This window comes from Triturus cristatus, chromosome 10 (assembly GCF_964204655.1).
Source record: "Triturus cristatus chromosome 10, aTriCri1.1, whole genome shotgun sequence".
Classification (NCBI taxonomy): Eukaryota; Metazoa; Chordata; class Amphibia; order Caudata; family Salamandridae; genus Triturus; species Triturus cristatus.
In genome coordinates, this window is record NC_140593.1 from 762,962,936 (window position 1) to 762,975,800 (window position 12,865).

The window sequence follows — 12,865 nt, forward strand, 5'->3', positions numbered from 1 at the left end:
CCAGTTGCAATCTGAACCATTGTAATAATGTATCCATGATTAAAGACTGCACCCACTCTTAAGATGCTCTACTAAACTAGGCTGATTAATGCAAACCTATATACAAATTACACTTCCTAAAAACCGTGTAATATAATGAAATGCTTGATATACACATTAAAATATATTTACACCATATATAATCCAATGTGCTACTTCCGAACCATCAATGTCTTCATCCAACAAGAGTCGTCTTCTTCTCATGTGGCAGCTGTATGCCAACTGCACCACACTGATTCAGAAGCAGCCCGTGACACTGCTGTACAATTTAAAATTCTTTTTTTCATTTTTTTTTTAAAGAATATTGAAATACTCACAATATCAAAAGGACATACTTTATAGACAAGATCGTGTTGAACATAACACATTAAAAAAAAAAATCCTGTTGTCAGTGGAAATTCACTGAACCCGCCAGTGCTAGGAGTTGCCGTCAGCTTCATAAATAAGCCTTGGCTCAGGCTCTTCACAGGAACAATCGAGTGCAGTTATGTTAGAGCACCTCACAAAGAGGCTTCGCTTCTACCGGTCAGATGGTTACAATTCTCATCTAGAATCAGTTTAAAGTCATACCGGACTATATACTTTGTTCCCTTATCGCAGAAAATGTATACGTTCTATTGTCCAGCACTCATTTTTAACATGCCCGCCATTTTCCCAATATGGCAGTCATTTATTTGGCTTTTGAGTGCATTCATGATTCAACCCGTGTCTGCGCCAAAGACAAAAGACAAAGGTATACTTTGCAATCAACATGGGAACATCTGCAGGGTCTTAGTACTGATCATTCTGTAGTTTGGATCAGCAGTTCCAAATAACTGACCCAACCAAAAACATAGCTTGTAAGGGCATTTACTTTTCGCAAAAGAGTCCAGAGCTCCAATCAATGATTAGTCCCAATGTAGTTGCAAGTCCTGTGAATCCAAAAAATCTGTGGAAAACATGCTTGGAACAGTTGCACTTAAGGGAGTGAGGCCACTTGCCGAATTGGGCATGGTTATGTCCAACCACTCCATATTGTCCAGGTTCGTGTCAGGTAAGTCAAGGGATAAACATGATCCGTTCACTACAAAAGGCGGGTCTGATGTTTCCATTGGTGAATGAGAGTGGTCCAGCAACGCAGAGTGATCGAGCAGCTCATTCTGAAGGTCCTCTATCAGAGAAAATGATTCTTGGACTTCGGCGTTACTCGTCATATGAGGAACATCATTCCTTGAAGGCAGAGTTCCATCCAAGAAAGCTTCTATTTGGTTTTCCAGGCTAAGAGAGAGATTGCTTGTAGACTCCAGTGTCGAAGGAGACGTCAACGGAGGCGCCATCTGGACCCGTGGTGGTGGCCTAGTTACCACTGTGCTTACCGGCATTGTGGTGATGCTGGCCGTGACTGGCCTCATCTTGGAAATAGGAGACGGTTCTTCTTTCACAAGGGGGGAAATTTCTGGAAGCACAAAAAAGTGGAAAAATGTATCATAATTATTCTTCATTGAATACTCTTTGCATAAAAAAGTCAATTTGACAAATCTATTGATATGCTAAATTACAGTCGTCAGTACAAAATCACAAGTACACCGGTAACTAAAGCAGCCATTTTTTGTTAAAATTCCAAGAGGAAATGGAAAATAACCTAGATAAATAGGTCCAATATTTCAAATTCTGTTGATTATTCCTCAAGTCTCAGGGGACTCTCAGGGTTCACCTCATAATCCCGGGTATTTCTGCAGGCACCAGAGTGTTGGTAACTACAGGAGACTAAGTAACCACACCAAAATCTAGGGGCCTTGTAATCAGGCACAATGTCAACAAGACTTCAAAGCATTTCCTAGGGGTGATGCAGAAATTCCATCAATTCTCGACATACAATAAGATCTTTTAGGTAACCCAATTATCACACATTATACCAGCAGGAGTGTAAATGAGTCCAAAAACTGTAATGTACATCCATTTTTAACACTCTTTTTATAAGTGAATAATCAACTAGATTACAAACACATCTACTTCCCTTTTAAAGAAACAAACTTCTATAACCATTTGTTTACTACACAAAGTGATTTATGGAGAGATATTCTCATTAATGTTTAAATGCAAATATTAAAATATGTTTTTCAGCATTCTTTGATGAGGCATTGCCTATCTCATCTGTATACAAATTAAGGAACTGTAATGTACCTTCCCAAATTATACAAGGTGTTTTAAGAAACAAACTGCTTGTATTCTGCCATTACATTTTAATATATTACAGAAGACCCTATCAGTTTTGCAGCAAGTGATGTAAATAAGTGTTTTCTTCCAGAACAGTTTAACAGCTTGAGTCCTGTTGCACAGCCAACAAGGAAACCAAGTTTAGGCACCCTATAGCTTTTTAGGTCGAAGCCTACCACACAGCAAAGCTGTCACGTTTGCTAAAGACATCTTGGGGACTTTCAGCAAGTTGACCTTGAAATACATTCTGCCTGTTGCTTACTATTGGCTTTGTGGCTTATAACTCACGCTTTCTAGCTTTCTATTTGCTGACTTTATTTGCTTTAGGCGTCCAGCTTGAGTTCATCCTTCCCCTTGCCCAAACATTATTGACTGTATTCTTCCACAAACTCGCTTTCTGTAAACTGGCCTTTAAATGTTGTTCTGATTTTGTCACATTTGCTGTGCATTCAAAGACAGGGGTCAACTGTCAAGATCTCTCTTCTGAGTCTGCTTGGTGTTTACCTTTCTTTCTGCGACTTAAAAGTGAAAGAATGTATGTGACAATCCTGGGAAGTATTCATGTAAAAGGAGAGTGTGTACAATGTTTTTTTTTTCATGCACACAAGAAAAAAATGAACTGTGCTGATGTTTCAAAATATTTCAGAATTAGTACAAATGAAGCACAATTTATTTGTAAATCTGAAGGGTGGTGGAAACAAATATTTGAATACGATCAAAACATATCAATACACATGGCACAGAATTCAGCACCCTGCATTGTCATGCTTGTTGTAGTACCACATAGTGGTCTTGTTGTCCATGAGGATCAATACCACTCTTCCCTTGAGAACCCCTAGTCAGGCTTTCAGGGCCTAGTGGATCGTCCAAATCTCCCAATCGTTGATGTGGAGTAGGTTTTTACTGGAAACATGAGGCCTTTTTTCCACACCCACAAGTACTCCCTCCAACCAAGTGACATCCAACGCGGAACGGAGAGTGGGCTGCCACATTTCAGGTTGTCACTCTTCTCCCACTACATGTGGTCCTGAGCCCTCTCCTGAGAGATCTGGAAGGAGTCAGAAATTCAACCCTGGTGCTAGGCCCATTAAATCTTTATGTTCCACTGCAGGTTCCACATGTGCCTATCGGTGTAGGGGTCAAGGAGGCTTCACAAGGCCAGGAACCCAAGAAGTCTCAGAATCATACTCAGAGACGCAGGTGTGAGCTCAAAATGTCAGGATCATATCAAGATTGTCCCAGACTCATTTCAATGTCGCAATTGCCTTGAGCACTACCGATCCTAGAACAGTCCCTATGAAGTGAATCCTTAGCAGAGAGCACTGGTGGGACTTTTTTTTTTTTTTAAATTAAATTTTTTTATTAGAGTTCCCTAGCAGCAAAATATAACAAACAAGAAAACCATATATAATACAGCTTATAAAGCTTATAACAAAACAGCAATCATTATTACAATTGTAGGCCGCAGTCCGAACCAATAACCTCAAATTAACAGTTAGTCAAACTATATCCTCTATATTATACATGATAGCCTAAATTACCCAGCCATATACTCCCTCACCGCTCCCCATATCAATAATCCTAATTTCCTTTTCCTAGATCCTTTCGTGGCATATAAACTATATTCCAAATTATATACATTAAGAAACTTAGCCAGCCACAACTCAAAATACGGGGGCTCTTGCTGTAACCACACAGATGCAATTGCGAATCGAGCAACCGCCGTGGCCATAAAGATTAGATACCGGTGCTTATATAATAGCCGCCGCTCCCCAACCTCCTTGCCTATACCAAGCAACATCATGGATTGAGAGTTTCTGATCACTTCACTAGTTATTTCTGTAAAAAACTTCTCTATAGCTTCTCTCAGAGGGTCCAATACCTCAGATGCTGAGAAAACGTGAACAATATCAGCACCATCTTTACCACAGCGAAAATATCTCCCATCGTGCTGACCTCCCCACTTCATCATTTTTAACGGAGTATGGTATAAATTAAATATCTTTTTATAATGTTGACTTTCAAGATTGGCTGCACATATAATGCTTCTTGCCAACTCAATGGATTCTTCCAATGAAATACCAGGATTCCTCAACCAATCTCTCCATTTCAAGTTATGTTTTTCTAAGTCGTCGAGTCTACCCTCTAACAATACTTTATAAATTACCCCAATCTTCTCACGCCGCCTAATAAGTTCTACAATTTTAACCATCATACTGCAAATAGGGTGTTATGCCAGGAAATTTCTAATTTGCAAATACTTGAAAAAGTACGTAGAGGGTAGATTAAATGTATCCACCAATTCAGCAAATGAATGAATTTGCCCACCATCTTGATATAAGTCCCCATGACAAATGATCCCCCTCCTTCTCCAGCCTATAGCCACCCGATCCCTAAAAATTGGGGGCAGTACTACGGAGTTAATAGGAGTATACATAGAAGGTATAGGAATCTCACAGCTCCTCCGTACAATATTCCACACTTCACACAAAGCATTCAAAACCTTAAAAAGTGTTCTTTTAAAATAACTACCATCCACACTATTAAAAAGATATTGCTTTACTTCTGAGCCTAAAATCATCTGATAAATTGAGGGTGCCTCGACTAAGTTACTAATACCCTCTCCAGTAAGTAGTAATCGCACATTGCACAAAATACATGAATAATAATACAAAGCAAAATCCGGTATAGCCCATCCTCCCCTTTCAAGGGAGAGAGTCATATATCGAGCATCCCTACGAGGTCTCCCGGGGGCCCACATATATCTAGAGCACACTGATTGTAAATATTGGATTTGTTTATGGGGCACCTCCAATGGCATTGCCCTGAAGAGATACATAACCCGAGGTAGGACATTAATTTTCAACACATTTGCTCTGCCTACTAATGACAGGTGGAGATTCTCCCACCTTTCAAATGAGCTTTTCACTCCAGAAATGATGTCCCCTCAATTAACCTCAACAATCTCTTTAACAGAAGTGCGGATCTTAATACCCAAGTATATGACTGCCTTGACACACCTAACTGTAATAATCAAAGTAGAACCGAGGAGTAAGAGTAACTGCTTTATTCAGGCCAACCGCTCTCGCTCTGGCAAGCGGTATGTCAACATTCTAAGGTAAGCTTCAGGAGATACCAAGGTAAGTGGGAAGGCGGGGGTGGGCGGAAGGTACCAAGGTAGGAATAACGGGGGAAGATACAACACATCTCCTAACCCAACATAACTGAAAATAGAAGCAGGGTGAAACTTTACATAGCAACTCTATCCCCACTCCATACATGACCATCCTCCAACTCCACCACATTTCTCCCCTTGTTCTTAATCTTTTGTGGAAGGAAGAATTTGCTCTGTCCCACTTGTACCCTTGTGGGTTTCTTTATTGCTACAGAATCATTGGTATTGGCTTTTAAATTATTCGCACCATATTTTTTGTCATACCATCCTTTGTAGCGGGATTGATGTTGCTGAACTTTTATCTATCTTTTGGTTCTGTCATAGACAGCAGTCTTACCCCCATCTAGCCAGAGGGGAAACAACTTTGTGCCAGGTTCTCTCCCTCTCAAAACCAAAAAAGGCGAGATACCAGTCACTAAATTGGGTGCTGTGTGGTAGGCCCACAAACAGTCTCTCAGGGAATTGTCTACGTTGAACCCATTAGATATTGCCAGTTGGATATGTTCTTTGATCATACGGTTCGTCCTCTCTACTAACCCATTTGCTTTGGGACAGTAAAGTGCAGTTTTCTCATGTTTAATGTTGAGGTTCTTTAATAAAGTTATCATTTCCTCGGATGTAAATTGTACCCCATTGTCGGTCACTAACATGGAAGGTACATCTTCAAAGGAAAACACTGACCTTAAAAAGGCAATGAGGTTCTTGGTCGTTGTGGAAGGAGTGAATTTGACATTGACCCAGTGGGAAGTGTAGTCCACTAAAACAAACATGAATCTTCTTTGAGGACCTAGAGCATACATTGGGCCAATTATGTCCATGGTCAATTTAGTCCAAGGAACAGTTGGTACCTCCACTGGGGAAAGAGGAACCCTATGTGTGTACCTTACCTTGTCACTTTTGGCACAGTTATGGCAGTCCTTAACCTTCAATTCTACCCTTGAGTCCATCTTTGGGAACCAGAAACTGTTCCTCACTTTACTTTTTGTGAATCTCCTCCCTAAGTGGCCTTCATGGGCAAGATCTATTAACCTGTCTCTGAGAGCTTCAGGTGGCACAATTTTAGAATTGCGATAAATTTTGTTTTCATGAATGGTAAGCTCGTTTCTAACTTCCCAGAACCCCTTTAAGCCCTCCATGACATCGCAACATTTTTCCGGCCAACCATTTATGATAAGGCCTTTAAGTGCCTTCATACAGGAACCCTTCTCCATTTCCATATTCCATTCCTCCTTGGAGAAAGAAGGTATGAGGATTGAAAGAATTGGAGTATCTAAAGGCTCTGCCTCAATGTTGCCTGTTATGGGAGATCTGGATAAATAATCTGCAAGAATGTTGTCCTGACCAGGAAGATACTCAACACGAAAGCTAAATTTCTCCAACCCAAGAACCCATTTAGCTATTCTGGGGGATTCACAAAATACCTTCTTTGATGCAAATATGTGTGTTAGAGGTTTGTGATCCGAGCGGACTGTAAATGTACTGCTCCAAAGGAAAAACTTCCCAGAACCCCTTTAAGCCCTCCATGACATCGCAACATTTTTCCGGCAAACCATTTATGATAAGGCCTTTAAGTGCCTTCATACAGGAACCCTTCTCCATTTCCATATTCCATTCCTCCTTGGAGAAAGAAGGTATGAGGATTGAAAGAATTGGAGTATCTAAAGGCTCTGCCTCAATGTTGCCTGTTATGGGAGATCTGGATAAATAATCTGCAAGAATGTTGTCCTGACCAGGAAGATACTCAACACGAAAGCTAAATTTCTCCAACCCAAGAACCCATTTAGCTATTCTGGGGGATTCACAAAATACCTTCTTTGATGCAAATATGTGTGTTAGAGGTTTGTGATCCGAGCGGACTGTAAATGTACTGCCCCAAAGGAAAAACTTAAAGTGCTTGATGGCCCAGTAGCATGCCAAAGCTTCCCTTTCAATTACAGAATAATTCCGTTCAGGTTGACTTAAAGTACGGGATGCAAAAGCTATGATAGTTTCTCCACCTTCCCCCTTCTGTGTTAGAGTAGCCCCTAAACCTTTGTTGGATGCATCAGTACATAAGATGGTCAAAAGGGCCTAGAGCCCGAGAGTCAATAATTTCTTTTTTTAAATTGGCTACGGAATCAGAGTGTATTTTTTCCCATTTGAATTCGCTATTTTTTTTAAGCAGTTCTCGTAAGGATTCACATTTTTCTGAAAAATTGGGAATGAACTTGGCCTTGTACTCAACTAAACCTAGAAATGATTTAAGCTCCTCCTTGTTGGTAAGGGAGCGTTTTCCACTGCCTGAACTAGACTGAGTTTGGGTTTTATCCCTTCAAAGGAAAGATTGTGACCCAAATAATCCACTTCAGTGACTTTGATCTTACATTTGTCTTTTCTTACAGTTAGCCCTGCATTGGTTAGCTTGGTACACACTTTCCTAAATATCGAGTCATGTTCTTCTTCATCAGCTCCATAAATTAAAACATCATCTTGGAAACACATGCTGTTCGGAATTCCTTCCAATACCCTTTGCATCATTTTTTGGAAGACAGCCACCGCTGAGGCAAGGCCAAAAGGCATCCTTCCGAACATGTATGTGCCGAAAGGAGTGGAAAATGCTGTTAGTGGCCTAGAATCCGGGTGAAGATCAACTTGATAATAGGCCATGGAAAGGTCAATGACCGAAAAAACTTAGCCTTACCCATAGTACTCAACATTTCATTGATGTTGGGAAGAGGGAACCGTTCCACCCAAATGTTTTCATTAAGGCTGCGTAGATCAATGCAAAGGCGAATGCCCTGTCCATTGGCCTTAGAAGCTATAACGATGGGAGATAACCACTCCGATGCGTCAATGGGATGGATGACGCCTAAGTGGCACAATTTGTCAAGTTCTTCTTTCAATGGTTGTCTTAAGAGTAAAGGAACCTGACGAGTTTTATGCACCACAGGTTTGGCCCCTTGTCTAATTTTTATCTTATGCTGGTATTGTTTCAACAACCCCAGATCATTAGAGAAGAGATTGGGAAATTCGTTACAGAGGGGTGACTCTCCCGTGGCTTCTTTGACTAATTTGACTTGTTCCTTGCTATTGGGGTCAAGAATAATGCCAAGTTCCCTTTGGTGACGCCACCCTAGGAGATTGGATCCTGAGCTGACCAGGTAAACCTTACCCACCGTGGACCTTCCTTTAAAATGTATTTGTGTCTCCACCATTCCCACTAACGGAATAGGATCTTTGGTGTAACCCTGGGGTGAAATATCAGGTGTAGAGATAACCATACTAGGATCCCCCATAATTTTCCTGAAATCATTCATATTTATCAGGGTAAGTGGGGAACAGGAGTCTGCGAACATTTCAACAGATTCATTATTGATTACAATATTGCATTTTGGATACTCCGTGAAATTTCTTCCAACAGAACTCTTTACTTGAAACACAAAACTGAGTTGGTCTTCGCTGGGTGCACTGATGGCTTTGACTTGGCTGGAATCGCTGTCCCTACACACTCTAGCTAAATGTCCTCTTCTATTGCACTTCTTACAATGAGCATTACGAGCTGTGCATGTAGGATTGTTAGCTAGGTGATTACTACTCCCACATCTGTAGCATTTGAGTTCATTTTGTTCTCTTGGGAACTTGATGGAAGACTCTCCTTTATGTCTGACTTTGGTAAAAATCTTATTAGACGCATCCACCTGAACCGCTGCTACTACTTCCTCCAATATTTTGATTTCCTTCATACACTTTGCAGTGTGCTCGATAGACTGAGCTATGGAAACAGCTTCTTCCAGTTTTTTTGACAGCAATTTCTCTTGGATCTTACTGTTACTTGTGCACCTGACCAACTGGTCACGTATCAGCGAGTCGTTAAGTTCCCCAAAATCACATCTTTGAGTTAAGCCTCTCAAATCTGCTATGTAATTTTTTACAGACTCATTTTTTCCTTGAGACCTACAGAAGAACTTGTGACGTTCTAGGACCACGTTAATTTTGTCCCCAAAATGATTACCTAACTTTAACATAGTTATATCATAAACATCTAGGTCATCTTCTTCATCCAACTCAGGTTCTGGAAGAGTTTCATAGACATTCCGCCCATGAACACCAATTTTGTGTAAAAGAATGTGCTGTTTCCTTAAGGCAGAAAACCTCTCCCCACCCATGGCAATCAAATAGGATTCAAAAAGCTTGGTCCATTCCTTCCAATGAATATCAGGGTCTCCACACTCATTAAGGAATGAAGGAGGTTGACAAATTCCTGGAGTGCCCATATTATTACACCAAAGGAATAAGGTATGTAGATAGCGTTATCAAAATGGTTGAAGCAGGGAGCTCAAACGCATGTAAATATTAAAAAATTATGCTCCTAACAGAAAGTACAATTGAAATGTGACACAGACAAAAGTCAACGTAATTCTTTCACCGGCAATCCTTGAAAATTGTAATTGCAGAAGTTAGGCCAGAATGACAGAGTGAACGTTACTGCAAGCTGGCCCAAAAAATTCATTGCTGGCAGGAAAATTGAATGTGGTTACCTTCACCACAAAATCCCAGAATAAAGTAGTTTGCACTAAACGAATGCCACACTTCAGAGTTGTAGTTCAAATTACGCCACAGCACAAAGGAAATGGCAAGGTAACTATAGAAGAACCAGCTGGACAAAGTGAGGTAGCTTACCCCAATCTCTAGTAGACAGCAACCGGAGAATTAATGCCCCAAAGTGAAAGGATACTTGCAACAGGCGAGTAGAATGCGCCCAAAAAATAGCAGGAGTCTAGGTCTCGATGAGCTGCACAGTCAAGATGCTGCCACGATCACCACCCGCTAGAGCGAGCGCAGACATCCGCAAAACAACACTCGTAGCGGAGTACCTTCACCGATCCAGGTCCCAAACGGAGCACGAACACTTCTTGCCCGCTTGTGGGCGTGAGGAGGCGTTCTCAACCGTGTCTACAGACCGTACAGGAAGCTGACAGAACACGGAAGCTTCACCACAGGTCGTCTGCCGTCTGTCACAGGGCCCAACCACTATCAGCTCCGCCCGCTGTGGGTGTGGAGAGGCAACCACGATTGATCCTCCAAAGCAACCACGGTCAACTCCGCCCGTTTATGGGCGTGAGGAGGCGTTCTCTGCCACGTCTTCAGTCCGGCAGGAAGCTGACAGAACGCGGAAGCTTCACCTCGAGACGGCTGCCAAAGGAGCTGAAATGGGAGGATGTGATCAATACTTCGGAAATTCCTCACAGCCGCCAACGATGAAGTCACAGCCTCAAGGACAGCAACACCGGAACTTCCGAAAGGTGAGGGATACGACCTTGAATGCTGTCACACAGGACACCACTCTGCGCCGGATACAATCCTCACCAGGACGGCTTGAAAGTTGTTAAACGCACAGCTGGTCTACTGAGTATCCGAGAGCAAACACAAAGGGGGAGTTGGCCTGACCTGCCCCCCTCACAGTGGTCGTCGCCAGTGTAATAATCAAAGTAGAACCGAGGAGTAAGAGTAACTGCTTTATTCAGGCCAACCGTTGTCGCTCTGGCAAGCGGTATGTCAACATTCTAAGGTAAGCTTCAGGAGATACCAAGGTAAGTGGGAAGGCGGGGGTGGGCGGAAGGTACCAAGGTAGAAATAACGGGGGAAGATACAACACTAACATTCCCATCCATTACATGGGTTGTACATAATATTTGGGTTTTTGCAGTATTGAGTTTATACCCAGAAGCTGCCCCAAACCTTTGTGCCAATGATTCTATTTCACATATAGCAAGGCTAGGATTAGAGGTGACGATTGCTATATCGTCAGCGTAGGCCAATACAGAATAGCATTCTTGTCGTACTATACAGGGCCGGATCTTTCTACTTTGTTCTAACATAAGAATAAAAGGATGAATATATAACGCAAATAAAAGTGGTGAGCAGGGACATCCTTGACGTGTGCCGCGGGAGATCGCAATAGCCTGAGAATAGTGTCCCATTGAACACATTTTCGCTGTCGGGAGCTGATAGAGGGCCTTTAAAGCCCATATATAGCCTTGTCCAAAGCCCATTTGTTGCATTCCCCGCCAAAGGAAATTCCACGAAACCCGGTCGAACGCCTTTCGGCATCTAGTAAAATCAGACCTAATTCATGGGATTCAACCTGTGCAATATCAAAGAGGGTTATTACTCTATGCACGTGATCTACCGTCCCTCTCCCGGGTATAATGCCATGCTGTTTTAACGAGACTATAGATGGTATAATTTTTGCCAAACGCATGGCTAAGATTTTCTAATAGATTTTACCATCAGCATTAAGGAGGGAGATTGGATGGTATGATCCAGGCAGTTCCAATGGTTTCCCCTTTTTCCTAAACACTCAAATATTGGCCTCAGACCAGGTTCGTGGAATCCCCCCTTTCTGCGCAGTTTGATACACTGTAAGCATATCGTCTTTGATTTCATGAAAAAAGGTTTTAAATACTTCCAAGGGAAGTTTGTCAGGTCCTGCAGCTTTCCCTACTGCCAATGAGCTAATGGCCTGCTCTAATTCCGACATAGAAATTGGTTCCTCAAGTCTTTTGACATGCGTTTGATCTAGCCGACCCCATAGGGCAGCTGGCATTCCCATATCAGTTAGAGACAGATCTCCCATCTGGCTCTCAGTATATAAGTCTGAATAAAAGTCCTGAAATACTTTAAGAATTTGCTGAGGATCAGATACAATAACACCCACAATATTTTGAATCCCCTTAATTCTATGTTCTGACTCTCTAATTCACAATTTCTGAGCTAGGCACCGCCCCGTAGTTTCACCATACTCATAGTATTCTTTTTTATATGTTTGATAATTTATGGCTATCTCCTTGCTCCATTCAAGATTAATGTTGGCCTTACATCTTGCTAAATTATTCAGAGACACAGTAGTATTATCTCCTACAGCTAGGGCAGTGGCTAATTCCTGCTCGGCATTTTTGAGGTCTTCATAGAGAGCCTGTAGTGCCTGTTTTGCCTTTTTATATTTTAAAAACCCAAAGCTCTGTGTTTCCCCTCTAAATCCTGCCTTAAATGTATCCTATACAACCCCCCAAGGTGCTAAGTGTCTATTAATTTGAAAGAATTCCTTTATCCACACCCTCATATGCTCAATGAATTTTTCATCCAACTGGTGGGACTTCAGCTTTTTGGAAAACGCTAAGGAGATAAGAGCTTACCCGTTGTTGAAGTAAGGGATTGCAAGTACCCCAACTTCCTAAAATGAGCTGTGACTACCGCCATTACTTTCATGAACAACCACGGAGCTGACATTAGGCCGAAGGGCAGCACAGCAAACTGGAAGTGCTCTGACCCCACCGTGAACCGTAGGTTTTGTCTGGGGGACTGCAGGATGGGTTTATGAAAATATGCTTCTCGCATGTTCAGAGACACAGAGGACTTGTATTTCCCAGTAAATAACCCAATGGACAGAGGTCCTGTAAAGGTCTGAGGCCCCTG

General features: G+C 41.9%; 1 protein-coding gene across 4 annotated transcripts in view; it reads right to left on the reverse strand.

The window, feature by feature from the left end:
• Positions 1 to 362: 362 nt before the first annotated feature.
• Positions 363 to 12,865, reverse strand: part of MRTFB (myocardin related transcription factor B) — a 275,157-nt gene continuing 262,654 nt past the window's right edge. For all 4 annotated transcript variants that reach the window (XM_085628295.1, XM_085628294.1, XM_085628293.1 and 1 more), the window contains one exon: positions 363 to 1,474. In XM_085628295.1, the coding sequence (XP_085484421.1) occupies positions 927 to 1,474 (548 nt within the window). In that variant the 3' untranslated portion in view covers positions 363 to 926. The remainder of the gene's footprint in view (positions 1,475 to 12,865) is intronic.